Raw genomic sequence first — 17208 nt, 5'->3', positions numbered from 1 at the left:
TTCGTAAGTCTCGGAACACCTATTTGGTTCGTACAGAAAGTATTGTGTAATTTGAATTACATTTCTTCGCCAAAGTTAGTATCGCATGAGCCACTCAGTTAAGCCAAAGTGACTAACTCCGTGAAATTACATTTATTAAATTTGTTTTATTTACGAAGAGTTAAGCACCAAGCGTGTGCTTTGATACTAAAATTGGGAGAATTTCAAAATGTGGAGTTAACCATTTTGGCTTCTTAGTGTCTTGTATATCAATAAAGATGTACAAAGGTGTCCACGATATTAATGTCCAGCATTTTTCTTGTAAATGGCACTTAGATTTACGAAAACAATAGAAAAGGACAGAGTTTAATTACTTTTTATACGCAATTCGAAGACTTCGATAGATTTTTTAAATTTACAATAACTTTCCTCTTTAAATTACAAGTAAGGAGATCCTAATGGGTAGGTGGTAACCTGAGATCCTCGACGATCTTCAAGTGCAGCACCCGAGGTCGCGGTCCGATAAAAGATGGGTGACCGTCAGAAAAAAATTTGAATGTAAAATTTCTTAACAAACAGACAAAATTACAAATAAAAATTTTCTTCTAGAACCATAGATAGAGAAGATAATTAAGAAACCACCTGTTCTACTAGATAAAAAAAAAAACAGAAAAAAATTAATATTCGTACGTACAGCAAACGAAGAAAATCCTCGAAGGTAGTACAAAATGGCGTAAATTAGTTTCAATTACCGAACGTAGCAAGGCTTGAAACACAGTTTACGAGGAAATTCGTGGAAGACATTAGATCAGGATTGAAAATCAATGCACCGGTTTGGCGCACTCCTGCTTCAGTTACGTCTTCTCCGAGGAATTCAACGATCTTTGTAATTGCAACGAAGTCTGTTCCCGCGAAATTCGTAGTTTTCCCAGTCTTGACCATACCAGGACTATACTCGAGCTTATTCCGTACCATAACTGAGGTTTATGCGCTTCTCTTACCTCCCCAGCTCCCGTATTTGTGATACTTGCTCGCGGATTTCGCTTCGTAACAGAAAAGATGCATTTCGCTGTTCGTACAATTTTCTTCTTTTTTCAACTACTATCTTCCGAGAACAGCTGTATATTTAAATATATTTACACCAGAGTAACTTCGAATAATTGCAAATAAAGGAGAAGTAAATTTGTTGATAAGTCGTGAAAACTAAGTGATACAGTTATAGAGACACGAGAAGAAGACGAATGGAGCAGTTCTTAATCACGAAATTTGGCACATTTGCTAAACTTGTTACTTTTTTAAGAAGGATAGGATTTTCTTCGGATAGGAATTTCCTATTTTTTTTTCTTTCGACGTAGGTGTAATTTTTAGACACTTTTTTAGGATCCTTACAGGCAAATATCGAAATGAAGAAATAAATTACTCCCATTTAAGTATCGACTCATTTCTGTCTTTTGAACTGCTATGCAAGTACTTCTCTTGAGGGAATTTCTCGGTAGCGTATCAAACGCTTTAAACGAATGTTCTACCGAGAAACTGATTCCTTTACGAGAGAATTTTCATGGAATACGCACACATTTGCAAGTTCCTTATGGAGAAAGACGACCAAATACTCTTTGCCTTTCTCGCAAATGAATTACGAGGCATTATGGAAAGATTCATCTCGTCCCTTTTCAACACGCTTCGACTTCTCTTCGTTTCAATTTCACTTGTGCTCCAAAAAGAGTAACACAGTCGCTTCGAAGGAAATGTGAGGAAGTAAGAAAAATAGTTACGCTAAAATTTTCATGAAAAATTTCTTATCTTATGTTAACAATAATACTTAACTAAAGAAAATCGTAGAAAAAATTGTGTTAAATTCTGGTTACAAATTTTAAAAAACAAAATTTATGTATCGAATAAAAAGTAAAATTTTTAATAGAAGTATCTTTGAAGTTTACGTAAAAAAAATTAACGAAATTTGCAAAATGAACTCTTTGTCCAAGCATGCAAGTGTTCGAAATAAATATCGATAAATGGCTCGAAGGTATAATCAAAGAATCTTAATTGATAAATAATTCTAACTTAGATTGCCGACCGCGCCAGTCACATTTTGCTCTCGTTAAGTACGACTGTACCATCCGTTGCATTAACGTCTCATTAACCGGTGAAAGTTCGTCGTCGCACATTTTTTCACCGTCCCAAAAGCAATGCCACCTGCTATTCGTCCTCTACGCACGCTACATTATCCTAAGCTTTCTTTTCCTCGCAAAATCATTTCTGTCTCCCAATTGTTCCTTTCAAAGCTTTCTGAATATTTTAGAAGATAAAAGAAGATACGATCCTCTTCTTTATTTTCCTTCCATTTGAAGAAATACTATTTCACGTTAATATCACCATTTCGAACTGTGATGCCCGGTTTGCTCCAATTCCTCGAAACTAGGAGCAGATATTGGGGTATCGCTGAATTAAAACACTTAAAAATCGTCGTTGCGTAGAAACAGAGCTTTATTCGACAGAGATTTTGACGTTACGTAACGTACGCGTGGTAAAACAGAGAATGAACGCGGAAATGGAGAAAATAGGGCTATTTGAGGGTTCTGGAAAGATGGACTTTGGGTTGTGTCTATGCAGGAGAGTTGGAAAGTGAAGAGTCTAGTGTGAGTAATGATGAAAGTGGGTGACTCGTTGTAAATACAGATAAAACTAAGGACTAAGAAGGAAAATATTCGATGGTGTAACAGAACGTTGAGCTGAAATGTCAAATTTAACCAATTAGGTGTGTTTCGAATAAAAAAATTTATCTCGAATGTTTGAAATTTTTTTACAGCACTTTTTTAAATACGAGCGTACAGAATAATTCGCCTACTTTTTGAAAATGGAAATAAATGCATCGGACGAATCTTGTTTGGTCTCAAACAAGACATAACCTCCAAGGCAAAATGATTAGAAAAAGGGTACGTTATTAAAATCGACAAAATTTTAACATCCATTCGTGAACTTTCCTCGTTATTTATTATACTTACACAGACAGACTATGTAGATCCTCTGCATTGGAAAATGCTGCGTCGTAATTCTTTGATTTTCACTTCTAAGTTTATTAGTCGAACTTATTCAAAGCCAGCCCCTTTTCGAGGATACCAAGAAGAAGAATTTGACTAAGAAACTTCACTTTCACGGTTATTCAACAATGCCTCATTTTGGTCGGTTGTTAAAGTCCTTAAACGTGCATAAATAGCAAGAACATAAGGGCTCAATGGTATCGTCAATGGTATCGTTGACTTTTATTCTGTTAATTTATTCCGACAAGCGTGGACGCTCGAGGCGGCTGCTGTTTAAGTTCTTCAATAGTCTCGTTTACGTTAAGTTATACACTTGGTGTAACTATGAAACACCTAATTATTTCTTCGTCGCACGATAAATCATCGGGTCTATTAACGTATAATATTTTACAGATTTTTCACGCGCGTACCTTGATTTCTACTGTATTCTTCTTCTGCAACGAGCTTCCTTTTCTTTTTTTATTAAATTTTCCACAGTACTTTAATACTAATGTTCGTGTTAATCGCGATTCGCGTTAGTCTAGTAGCACGCAATCGCTACAGAATAGGAATATCGCGAGCTAAATTTGCATTTTTCGCTTTTTGATTTTTAATCAAATGTATCTTATATCAAGAGTTGCGCTGTTATTTACTCTGCTTAGAATACCATTCTTGCGTGACGGTTTTATTGTTATCAACGCGAACCTATGAGAATCTACAGCAATTGCCTAAGTTTTCAAATCAAAGCAAATATGCGAGGGAAAGTGGGAAATGTAAAAAGCATGTATGTTTGATGCAATGAAGTAATACTTAACGACGATGGATTTGATAATAACTGCCGAGAAAAATTTTAAGGACGTAATTTACACGATATTTCATATTCTTCTTACTTCGTGAATAGTTTATCGAGTCAGTTTTTCATTATTTATATTCGTGCACGCTCGTTTAGTTTTCTATGCTTTGACATTTAAATATCCTGCATGTACGTAAGTACTGTAGCAGTTCACAAGATAGAAATGAGTAGGATACTTAAATGGGAGTCGTTTATTTCTTCATTTTGATATTTGTCTGTAAGGACACTAGAAAATCCTGAATATGAAAGCCGAATTTATAAAGACTTGACAAACTCTTTGATTTTTTGTTGCTTCAAAATTATCGTAACGAAATAGGTAAAATTAAAAGCATTACTGGTCACAAGATCGTTATAGTAATAACATGTATAGAAAAGAAATGATCAAACAAGAATATCACATGTTTCTATAGGAGGTTCGACAAAAATCATACGACGATACAACAGTACATGTTAATTTCATTTTTATTCTATGGCTTACAAAAATTTGAATATACAAAATATACAAATAATTACATATAAACTTTTCATTCAAGATTCAATACACAGATTTTCCATGAAGGACGACAAATCAAACACATCTGCATTACTCGATAACCTTCTAGTAGACACTTGTTCCTTCAAACTCAAAGCAGCCGTCTGTAATTTATGCTTCCATTGTGTGCTATCATTTTCGTTAATAGAACATATTATAACTTCGTTTACTTCATCTTGCACGGAATAACACGCCATAGACTTAAATACGGACCTCAGATCGCTTTTCACTTTCTTCTTTATACTTTGATCCCTACTAACTAAGTTTAATATATAAAGGCCATCGTGCGTTAAACATTCTGCAATCGATTTTATAAGAGACATTTCTAAAAATTGTTTAGGTGGACAACTTATTCCAACTGTAGTGTCTTTACTGTCTACATCGAAAAGTATCGCTTTATATTTCTTCCCATTCGCTGCACTTTCTTTAATGAACTGAATTCCGTCTGCGATTTCAACTTTCATTCTGTTATCAAGAACGAGACCAAAATAGTCAGTAGCAACTTTTAACATTGTCTCGTCAATTTCGACTGCGACAATTTTTAGCTAGAAGAATACAAGCATATATTTTTAATTATACACGTAATATCGTTAAATTACAACGAAGTATTGTGCGCATACCTTAGGAAAACAATTGTACAGAAATGTGCATAAACTTCCTCCACCTAAACCAATGATCGTTATTTCGTCACATTCTTTAGAACTTATAGCGCTACTAACACCGATACTCATATAAAAATGATGATCGCATGCTAAAAATCCAGGATCAATAATTTTTTTTATTTTACCTCGTCTAGATTTAACTGAAAGAATCACGTGTGAAATAAAAGTATTATGAAAATAATTAAATATCAACGGTACTTATAATATATTACCATTAAGACGAGCTTCACTTTGGACAACATAAGGATTATTTAAAAAAATTAATCTTCTGAATTCAGTACCATCTCTTTCAATCTCTTCAACAACAAAAGGACCACTCAAATCACTTTTTCCTTCATAACATGTTCTTCTGACCCCTACATCTGAACCTAATGATAAAAATGGAATATCACTTTTGCTGGATAAACCTTTTGGGGCCAAATTTAAAATACAATCTTCAAGTTCATTTTTGGTAGCATCCCAACTTTCAAATTTGTGTTCTCTACATAATGTGACAATTGCTAGTCTATCTCGTTGGGCGCTCTTAAGAACTTGCTGCCTTCCTTCTTTTGTACTGAATAACCAATCTGTTTCCCTAATAGAAAATAAAACGTAAACTTCGTTACTTTTATATTTTTTTTTTAATTTACTTAAAGCAACAACAACTTACTTTCCTTGTGGCACTATAAAAGCTGCATAACTTTTTGTTCCACGTATCCTAGGTTGATCTAAAACATAGATCGTATAACGTGGATACTTATCACCGGGACGATGCAAATCTAACGAGATTTCTCCAATATCAGCCACACTACGTTTTTGCAGACTATTACAAATTAATGTGGACTGCTGTACTGACAATATAACTGATATTATATCATCTGTTGATGACAATCGCTTTGGAGGACCATCAGTTAACACTACCTCCAAAATCTATTTTAATTGTATAAATTATTAATTTTAGATGTATAGTATTATTTTAGATAGAAATTTGATTATTACAATGTATAGTAATAAAGTACCATTAATTAAATCGAAACTTTATCTAGTTAAATAATAATTTTGTCACTATATTTTGACTCATTAATTCGTAATAAGTGTCATGTTACTTGTAATACCTTAAAACTTACAGTTTGTGATAAGTTCATGAACTTTGTGGCAATCACTACAAACACAGGGATTGAGCTTCCTTCTTCCATTTGTGTTTTTGCTTCTGCATCGTAACAACGTACTATACGAAACATAAATCCATTACTTGGAAAATAAGATACAAGTTCCTTCAAAATGTGTTCCTGCAGTAAAGAGATACATATGTATCTACCACCATTACGCAGAACTCTTGTGATTTCCTACATAGAATAAAAAGAAACATATTACAATATACTTCCTGTTAATAATATAAAAGTAACATACACATTACAGACACAGTGAAAAAATTATTCATTCGTTGTATAATACATATGGTATACCTTAAAATATTTGTTAATAGTAGATTTTGTTCCATCCTTAGTATCAGGCATAAGAGCATCTAAAGTACCTTTATCTAAAATAACGCTAAACATATCATCAGAATATGTCATTTGTGTAGCATCCATTTGTTCATAAACCAAATCTGATCTTACAGATGCATTAATATCACGCATTTGTTTGATAACAATGTGTGATACATCAATATTAGTAATATTTCTGTAATAAAGAATAAACAAAGAAATAAAGATAATTCGAAAAATTTTAAAACAAAATTGAATTAATCTAAAATCTCATACCTATAACCAGCATCATACAAACACATACTAACAGTAGAATTACCACAACCAACAATTAAAATGTTATCTTTTACTAATATGTATTTATGAAGTATATGACATAATTCTGGATATTCTCCATACCTGAATGAAAAACAAACAAACATATATAACAAAGTAAATGATTGACAATAATTTATAAACATAAACAAGACATACCATTCAAAAACTTTTTCACCACGTTTCTTAAAAAACGTATTCCAATATTCAACTTGGCTAAATTCTTCGTGTGCTATTGGCAATAAATTCATATTTTCTAGTTTGCAAAAAAAATCATGAATTTCAAAACATCAAATTATTCGAAATTGTCTATTACGATAATTGAAGCATTAGGTTAATATTGCATCAAATCATAGAACCATACTTGACATTATTTAACTCTGCATATTTATAATTAAAAGTGTCATTAACGTTAATTTGCGTTACGTTAAGTTATATCACAGGCGTGGTATAAAATAAACCTCCCTTTTTAGAGACTTCCTATCAACACAGAGTATGTACAGGACAGGCCTAATACCGAATGCATTTTTTTGTTGGCCAAAGCAGTTACCCCCACTATGACCTGCCGTCGCTCCGAGACTATACCGTCCTCGTGCCCTCACACAAGTGTAGCGGTAGTTCTGTCCGTGTGCGAAGCCTGTTCGGCTCTTTCCGCCAATAACTACGTCACCACGTGACGTTCGAGCAACCTGAGTGCATAGTAAGAATCAGGAGATTCCCTTTGAATCTCGGTGAGACGCAATGTTTCACATTTACATTTTTCGACAGCTTTATGCGTTTATGATTTTTTGCACGTAGGATTTGCAACCAAAAAATCTGATAAGTGCAGCGTTAAAAATGAAAATACGTGCGTTTCAAAAACAACGCGTTTCACAGAGTTGCAAAAACGAGAAATCGTGTTTGCAACAATGAACATTTTTTGAGAGCCCGAGGAGCCACAATGTTGCAAAGAGGCGCGTCGTGCAACGATGTGCAGTTTCAGATAACAACATCGCGCAACAATGTTGCAACGCGTTTTCGGGTTTGCAACTTTATTGCTGGGAGTTGCTCCCGAAAAGGCACAATGTTGCAAGCGGGCTGTCGGGTTTGCAACTTTGTTGCCGAGAGCTGCTCCCAAAAAATGCACAATGTTGCAAACGCGTTCTCGGGCTTGCAACTTTGTTGCCACGAAATTTGCACATTGTTGCACGACGCGCCGTTTTGCAACATTGTGCATTTTTCTGGAGCGACTCCCGACAACAAAGTTGCAAGCGCGGTTCGCTCTTTTGCAACTTTGTTACAGGGAGCCGCCCCCGAAATTTGCACATTGTTGCAACCGCGCTATCGGATTTGCAACTTTGTTGCCGAGAGCTGCTCCCAAAAAATGCACAATGTTGCAAACGCGTTCTCGGGCTTGCAACTTTGTTGCCACGAAATTTGCACATTGTTGCACGACGCGCCGTTTTGCAACATTGTGCATTTTTCTGGAGCGACTCCCGACAACAAAGTTGCAAGCGCGGTTCGCTCTTTTGCAACTTTGTTACAGGGAGCCGCCCCCGAAATTTGCACATTGTTGCAACCGCGCTATCGGATTTGCAACTTTGTTGCCGAGAGCTGCTCCCAAAAAATGCACAATGTTGCAAACGCGTTCTCGGGCTTTCAACTTTGTTGCCACGAAATTTGCACATTGTTGCACGACGCGCCGTTTTGCAACAATGTGCAATTTTCGGGAGCGACTTGCGGCAACAAAGTTGCAAATCCGATAGCGCGGTTGCAACAATGTGCAAATTTCGGGAGCGGCTCCCTGTAACAAAGTTGCAAAAGAGCGAACCGCGCTTGCAACTTTGTTGTCGGGAGTCGCTCCCGAAAAATGCACAATGTTGCAAAACGGTGCGTCGTGCAACAATGTGCAATTTTTCGTGGCAACAAAGTTGCAAGCCCGGTAACGCGTTTGCAACAATGTGTAATTTTCGGGAGAGACTTGCGGCAACAATGTTGCAAATCCGATAGCGCGGTTGCAACAATGTGCAAATTTCGGGAGCGGCTCGCTGTAACAAAGTTGCAAAAGAGCGAACCGCGCTTGCAACTTTGTTGTCGGGAGTCGCTCCCGAAAAATGCACAATGTTGCAAAACGGTGCGTCGTGCAACAATGTGCAATTTTTCGTGGCAACAAAGTTGCAAGCCCGGTAACGCGTTTGCAACAATGTGCAATTTTCGGGAGCGACTTGCGGCAACAATGTTGCAAACTCGATAACACGTTTGCCACAATGTGCATTCGAAAATAATACGAGTTAACGATGTTACAAGCGAAAATGACGCTTGTAACAATGTTACATTCAAGCATAGTGCTTGTAATATCGTTTGCGTTCGAAATAACGCTTCTAATAATGTTGCAATCAGAAATAGAGATTCTAACAATGTTTGCGATCACATATAACGCTTTAAGCAATGTTGCATTCAAAAGTAACGCGTAAAACAATGTTTTGCATTCGAAATAGTGCTTCCATCGATGTTGCATTCGAGAATAGAGACTGCAACAATGTGTGCATTCAAGTTTCAAAGATGAACAGTGAAATAAAAGTATCTCGCTACCTAAAAATCACCATTCAACGATACAAAAGTTCTTTTCCTGCTACTGCAACCGTGTCCTACACATCGATCAATTTGCAACCTCAACTCACGCGAGAACAAAGGCTCCGCGCAAACAAACCGTCATTATACATTCCCAACATATTTCTCCACCTCTATAAATAACCCCTCTATGTATACAATCTATTTGTAATTCATATAGTTACTACCACAGACGAGGTACAGGATTGACTTTAACCTAATGCATTTCTTTTCCACATTTTGGGAAATACATTTTGTACACTACACTACAAATTCATTTAATACTCCCAATAATTATAAATTACCATCTAATCTGTTATTTAACACGAAATACTAACTATTCTACAATTAAAGTACTTCAAAAAGAAATAGAAACTTAATTTTAATATCTACATTATTAGTATTGTTAAATCCATGAAGAATTGATTATTTAAATATGATAGGGATAACAAGGAAAGGAATAACAGTAGACAAGGATAGCAATAGTACCATGTGTTAGACAAGGAAAGCAATAGGGATAGACAAGGACAGAAAAAAAGTTGGGGGCGTGACTGACGTCATCTCGCGTTTGGCTTCGGGAATTAACGACTCGTTAATAGGATAACAGAATATAAACAGAGGTATCAGACAAGGAAAGCACTAGTGTGCGACAAGGACAGAGAGAGAACGCTTCCTATTGGCTGAGGGCACCCAAGCTCGACCAACCACGGGCTAAACCAAGTCGGTCCGTGAAAAATCATTAATAACTCATTAATTACGATGATTCTGTGACCTTTTAGAATTGAAGAATGAAGAGGGAACCTTCAGCAACTTTCCCATATAGTTTTTGATGCTCTAAACCCTTTCAATAATTAGTTATTAACAATTTTAGTACGTGATGTCGGGAACGATACCGCATACCGTCAAGTATCTTTGCAGTTTTTCAATAATTTCGTAGCTTTTTACTAAATTCTCGTGCAAAAAACTATACGCGTCTGAAAGGCAACACCTTCAGCTATATTCTTCTAAAAGTTTCATTAACGTATTCTGTTTAGTTTAGGAGTTATTAAACATTACAGGGGACAGTCTCCTATCCGTCGTACTCAAGCATAGTCAACTGTTATAAACAATTGCGAATATCTATGTATCTATCTATGAATTGTGAACTTTTAGGATTGAAGAATGAAGGGTCGATCTTTAGAAACTTTCACATATAGTTTTTAGTGCGCTAGACCTCTTCAATAATTAGTTATTAACAATTCTAGTACGTGATGTCGGGAACGATACCGCATGCTGTCAAGTGCCTTTCCGGTTTTTTGAATAATTTCGTAGCTTTGTACTAAATTCGTAGGCAAATAACTATACGCGTCTGAAAGGAAACACCTTTAGCTACATTCTTCTATAAGTTTCATTAACATAGTCGGTTTAATTTACGAGTTATCAAACATTATATGGGACAGTCTCCTATTCGTCGTTCTCGTATACAGTGAACTGCTATAAACAATTGCTAATATCTTATAAACCACACAACTTACGGCTACCAAACTAACTGCAGAATGTAGATTAAGGTTCATTCTACATTTTACATGCTCAAAAGTGCATAGTTTATAACGCATTTCCGTTGAAATAACGAAAATATATTATGTTTGAATGCGATGGGTGTAAACGGGTGTAATACCTTTACGGTTTTTCAGTAATTTCATAGCTTTCTGCAAACTTTTCATACAACTAACTGTATGCGTTCGAAAGAGGACTCCTTTAGCTATATTCTTATATAATTTTTATTAACATACCTCTTGTGGTTTGATAGTTATTAAATATTATTTGGGTGAGTATGAAGCTCGACGCATTCAACCATAACACATTTTCGTTATTTCAACGAAAATGCGTGATAAATTATTCACTTTTAAGTATGTAGAATGCAGAATGGACTTTTATCTGTATTCCACAATTAGTTTGGCTGCTCTAAGTTGTATGGTTTATTAGATATTAGCAATTGTTTATAACCGTTCACTATATACGAGTACGACGAATAGGAGACTGTCCTCTATAATGTTTTATAACTCCTAAACTAAACCGAATATGTTAATGAAATTTATAGAAGAATGTAGCTAAAGGTGTTGCCTTTCAGACGCGTATAGTTTTTTGCACGAGAATTTAGTAAAAAGCTACGAAATTATTGAAAAACTGCAAAGATACTTGACGGTATGCGGTATCGTTCCCGACATCACGTACTAAAATTGTTAATAACTAATTATTGAAAGGGTTTAGAGCATCAAAAACTATATGGGAAAGTTGCTGAAGGTTCCCTCTTCATTCTTCAATTCTAAAAGTTCACAGAATCATCGTAATTAATAAGTTATTAATGATTTTTCAACCGACCGACTTGATTAGTCCGTGATTGGTGGAACTTGGATGCCCGTCAGCCAATAGGAAGCATTCTCTCTCTGTCCTTGTCGCACACTAGTGCTTTCCTTGTCTGATACCTCTCTTTATATTCTGTTATCCTATTAACGAGTCGTTAGTTCGCGAAGCCAAATGCGAGATGGCATTAGCCTCGGTCGTCACTTTTTTTTCTGTCCTTGTCTATCCATATTACTTTCCTTGTCTAACACGCGATACTATTGCTATCTTTGTCTACCCCTATTCCCTTCCTTGTCTAACTCATCACTGTAATGCTATCCTTGTCTACACCTATTCCTTTCGTGGTAAGCACGAATACTGATGGTACATTACCATCTTCCAATAAGAATTACACAAAAATTAATCATTCAAATTACCTACTACACATTGAAATAAAGAACAAATTTTTAAAAATAATAAAATTATGAAGATTCAATTACTTAGAATCACAGACAAGGTACAGGATAAACGAAACACTTAATGTATTTTTATTTTTATAAATGGTTACAATATATCGTTAGGAAATTTAATTGTTTCTTTGATAAATAATTACATTTCTTCATTTTTCCTGATGTTCAAGTCCTTTCCTTGATTTCTATGGTGTCCTGAAAGGTCCCTCTGCAATTCGTACGAAAAGAACATTAATTATTCCATTTTTTTATAAAAATTATAACCAATTGCTAAGTAATTCACTGAATGCAATGGATAATTTAATGCAAAATTCATATATTAAGCTGTTTTATTAAGGTAAAGCATGCAACAATTTTATTTAAGACTTCCAATAATTATAAACGACCATCTAAATTGCTATTTGCCGGGAAACACTAATTATTTTATAATTAAAGTACTTGAAAATAAACCAGAATCTTTATTTTACTATCTACTATCTTTACATACGAATTTAACAAAGGTTTCCTGTCGACTTTACTATCTTTTAATGATTGAGTTGTATATCATTCCTAAACTCACCGCTCTATTATCGTAGAGGGCATGACAATACCTCTGATTTTTTACACAATCGGTATTTCAGAACAGTGGACAAAAAATAAAAAATGCGCATAATATTCAATTAAATACTCTATAAATATGTACTTTAACTAATATTTGATAATAGGGTAATTGATAATAATAGTGTAAACTGCGTATTTTATTAATCTACCGCTATCTATGAAACTATAAACAGAAATATTTATTTTCTTTTTATTCCTAGTACTGATTAAATAAAAATTGTATACTTTCAATATATTGTACTTTTTCCTACACTTTAATATATAGTACTGCTTTTTCAGATAACAAATTAATATGCAATGTATATTCCTAAACAACAAACATATTATCTACAACATATGTAATTACAATATTTAACATAATACAACGGAACTTGTGTTCATTTTTTATTAATTATAAATGTTGAAAATTACATTAAGGTATATATTAACCATCTAACCGTAACAAATTAACTGATATATTTCTAACGCAATTCAAAGTACTATTAGCACAACAAATTTTTATTAAAACGGTTTTATTTATTTTATAATAGTGATAAATAACAAATAACATTTGTAACATGTCAATTTATTACAAACAAAGTCAATACAGTAGTATGTACAACTATTCTGATACATTTAATATATATGTACAATATGTATAAATAGTACACACACGCGCACATGCACACACACATTCATAACTCGCATTCATATATATCTTTAATATAAAAGCTTCTTTTATATGAACATGTAAATGTAAACAATGCTACCACTTTTAAATAATCCATAGAGAGGAAATACAAACAAGATGTTAGATTATTTTTACAATTAAAAAAGACATACATAGCCCCAAACAAGAAGCAATTCAAAATATTCTATCACCATGGACAATACTGTACTTTCTATATAATATCCATTCAAACTAAATCTCCCTTAAGACTTTATATTGTAAAGCTTTGGTCTAACTTTTCTGCGTAATCCTTTAACTTCAGTTTCTTCGTAGAAATTCATATATAGTTATAATTTGACGCGATATAAAATGTACCATGTATACTATTTGACATTACTTAATATTTAACAATATTTTTTATATGTTTTGCAACTATAAAGTTTAATTATACAAAGTTTCATTAAATATTTGATAATCATTATCTTTTAGTGGATATTAAATCCATTTAGTCCATTTTGCTATAAATTATTTATGTTATAATTTGAAATATTTGTATTTAATCATAAAGCACTCCCTCTTCCAAAAATGAGTACAAGATTGAAACAACTGTATGGCTATTATAACACATGTAGAAGAAACTGTCATAAATGTCTATTTATGTTAGGCTGGAACATATTTATAATCATTGTGTAATAATTAAATCAAATTATGTACATACATTTTTGTCATTCATAAAACACAAAATTAAAATTTTAAATAAAAGAAATAAATTTTGTGTACTCCACAATGTGCAAAATTCAAAATAAGATATAATTTAATGGTAAATTACTACAAATCACGAGGAAAATTAAAATTGTCTTACTAAAAAATATTTAGAGTTATATATTATTACAAGTTAATACTTTCCAATGTTATGTGTGATATAAATTAATATATCTTTACTAAAATAAAAAATTTAACATTTTTAAGTGAAATAAAACATTCAGTACATTGTAACTAATTTGTTTCATTAATCTAATATTGTGAATTACTTGTGAGAATAGCAGTTTCTCAGCTATACTTTTAGGTTTAAGATGAATTCTTGCAAGAGTAAATATTGAATATTGAATTGCTTTGATAAATTCTGCAACTGAATTTCGTTTAAATTTGTATATATCTACGCAGAAAACTTTAGTTTCAACACATTAAATCTTAATTATAAACCATAAAAACTAATCAATTCTAACACATTTCAAGGACTAACAATAATCTTTAAAGGGGAACGGAAGATGTCCGGCAAGGACGTCACATAACTCCTCATATTAAAGAACAATATTACCTATGTGGGAAATGAATACTTCATTGAAGCATTGCAAAAGATAGTTGCTCTCTTCCACATGTAATGAAAAAGCTGAGTGAGAATAACAGTCTCAGTCTCAGCACCAACTATGTATTAACTACCATCATGATCAGTATTACACTTTCAATTAGTATCAGTGATAATGAGATTGAAGAGTTTGAACAGGCTTCTGATGATGCTTGAACTGGTGACAGGTATTATGGCCCCAGAAGTCCGTACTCTTAATTGAAAGAAAACACTTTCTAATAATAGAGCAGTAATGAATAAGATATGTGAAATTTAAGAAGCAAGGAAAATTATCAGCAATTTGGTGAACTGAAAATAAACAAAATTTTAATATAAGAAACAAAAAAAAAAAATGTCACTATTTTCAAGAATCAGATAAATAGTAAAGTCACATCATAGGTATTTAACAAAAGCCTTAAATAGAAGACAAAATAGATAGAATGCGAGAAACATAGTATATTTTTCTGGTGTTATTAAGATTTCAAAACATATGTAACAAACTAGAAATGAATATTTCACAGATATGACATCCATTAAAAAAATGAAATAAAATGTATTTAAAAGTATTCTTTTCTACTAGAAAATACCTAATTAAAAACCTAGTTAGGGTTAAACTCATTTAAAATAAGAAAACATGGTAATTGATAAAACAAATGTCAAGGAAAGCTATCTGTATAATAAGCTCAATCAAACCATTGCTTGTAGATTTAAAAGTTACATATTGCTTATCAGTTAGCAATACAATATAATACAACAGTACATATCAGCATATTTAATCAATCATAGCAGATTGCAAGGGAAGAGTTCAATTAGTGAGAATGTTTTCAAAATTTGTAAAAATTCTAACCCGTCACCAATGTTTCATTTTACTTTGCAACATTTTGTCTCTAAATGTTTAATGTATATTTTATATTGGACATAATATACATCTCTTTAACATGTAAATACTGCATTCAACAAAAGATTTTTCAAATACAAATATTTTGAACTGATCAAATGCTCTGGCAGTTAAATGCTTTACTCTTAATATTTATAGTACTTATCTTAGATATTAGACTATCGAATTATTTAAAAATATAATCCATGGTGAAAGAATTACAAAATATTATAACTTTTCAAGGACTAAATACAATAAAATTCTTCAATTACATTACTCTCAATTGAGTACAAATTGGTACTTGTTAATTTATGTATTGTCATTTTAGCAATAAATTATTTTTTGTAACAATTTTATTTATAAAACTGTAAAAACAATTATGAAGCTAATAATTTTATTGCTTGAATAGGCATAATTTGCAAAACGGCAGACTGTATGTTATATGCATTTTTTTTTAAATAAGAGAAAAACAAGTATTTGGTTTAACATTGGTATTTGTCAAAAAGTATCATCTATGATATGAAAGAATAGTAGTAGCCCAAAGAAGACGTTGCCAAATCCAACGTGGTACTCTGCATGGTCCAAGACTAGCCATTGCACTGGCTATATGACGCAACCAATCCCAGATACCCCATGGTGCATGTCCCCCATTGACATAGAGGACATATGTAAAACCACCTTTACATTTGCCATGAATTAAATAATAATATGGTAGAAAACTGTGTAATCGAAAGTGACATCTTTGATAGAACAAAATAGCTGGTGCATTGCTGGATAACACATGCAGGAAGACTGCTTTTACGGAAGAACGTTCTGGAGCAGTAACATGTGCCAATAATTGTTCCAATAATAATGAAGCAATCCCATTTCTTCTATATGCGCGACGGACACCTAAGCTAAGAATATAACCCACTAAACAATCATTTCCTAAACTTGAAGACAAAATACCACGATCTTCTGTGTTCAGTTTGGCATAAGGCTTTATTTCTGCGACAATAAGTCCAATTATTACTCCACCATATACAGCTGCAAGTGCATAAAACCGTGAGGAACTTGTTATATCTTCATACCATGAATAAGGGTAATCTAAGACAAAATAAATTAATACCTTAAAACAAGTATTAACATAATCTTTAATACGAGATAAGTGATGTGTAAAGGTAACATGCATAGTTATATTAAAAATTTTAAATAGTTTTACATTATTCAACAAAATAATGTATGATGTATTTACTAATATAATCCTTTATGGCTGTTTATTAATTTAGAAATATATACATGTAATATAATTTTTGGTAATTTATGTTTAATACATATCAATATAAAGAACAATATGCATTACTGTAACATTTCCTATAAAATTTTGGCTCTTTTAATAGAGATATAACACATATATAAAGATATAGTCACATATCCTTTGTTTCATATTTACTTTTCAATTGATATCATTTGATAATTAATATTTCAATTATATAAAAACAGAAGCTTTATTTAAAAACATTAATTAAACTGCTTGTACTTTTCTATTTATT

The 17208-nt window shown here is 32.9% G+C and overlaps 2 protein-coding genes across 2 annotated transcripts in view; both read right to left on the bottom strand.

The window, feature by feature from the left end:
- Positions 1–4377: 4377 nt before the first annotated feature.
- LOC108576192 (methyltransferase-like protein 13) lies at positions 4378–7250 on the bottom strand. Its single transcript, XM_017939137.1, has 9 exons — positions 7189–7250; positions 6984–7080; positions 6786–6908; positions 6489–6705; positions 6150–6368; positions 5693–5952; positions 5256–5617; positions 5002–5183; positions 4378–4926 (listed from the first exon to the last, which is right to left on the bottom strand). Exons 1-9 carry the CDS (start codon positions 7193–7195, stop codon positions 4378–4380), a joined length of 2016 nt encoding a protein of 671 aa, XP_017794626.1. The 5' UTR covers positions 7196–7250.
- Positions 7251–16184: 8934 nt separating this feature from the next.
- LOC108576264 (N-alpha-acetyltransferase 60) overlaps positions 16185–17208 on the bottom strand; it is a 2966-nt gene continuing 1942 nt past the window's right edge. Inside the window, exon 2 of the mRNA XM_017939223.1 lies at positions 16185–16762. Within this exon, the coding sequence (XP_017794712.1) occupies positions 16185–16762 (578 nt within the window). The remainder of the gene's footprint in view (positions 16763–17208) is intronic.

This window comes from Habropoda laboriosa, unplaced genomic scaffold (assembly GCF_001263275.1).
Source record: "Habropoda laboriosa isolate 0110345459 unplaced genomic scaffold, ASM126327v1 scaffold212, whole genome shotgun sequence".
Classification (NCBI taxonomy): domain Eukaryota; kingdom Metazoa; phylum Arthropoda; class Insecta; order Hymenoptera; family Apidae; genus Habropoda; species Habropoda laboriosa.
Note: the sequence above shows the minus strand (reverse complement) of the source record. Positions and strands in the feature narration are given on the sequence as shown.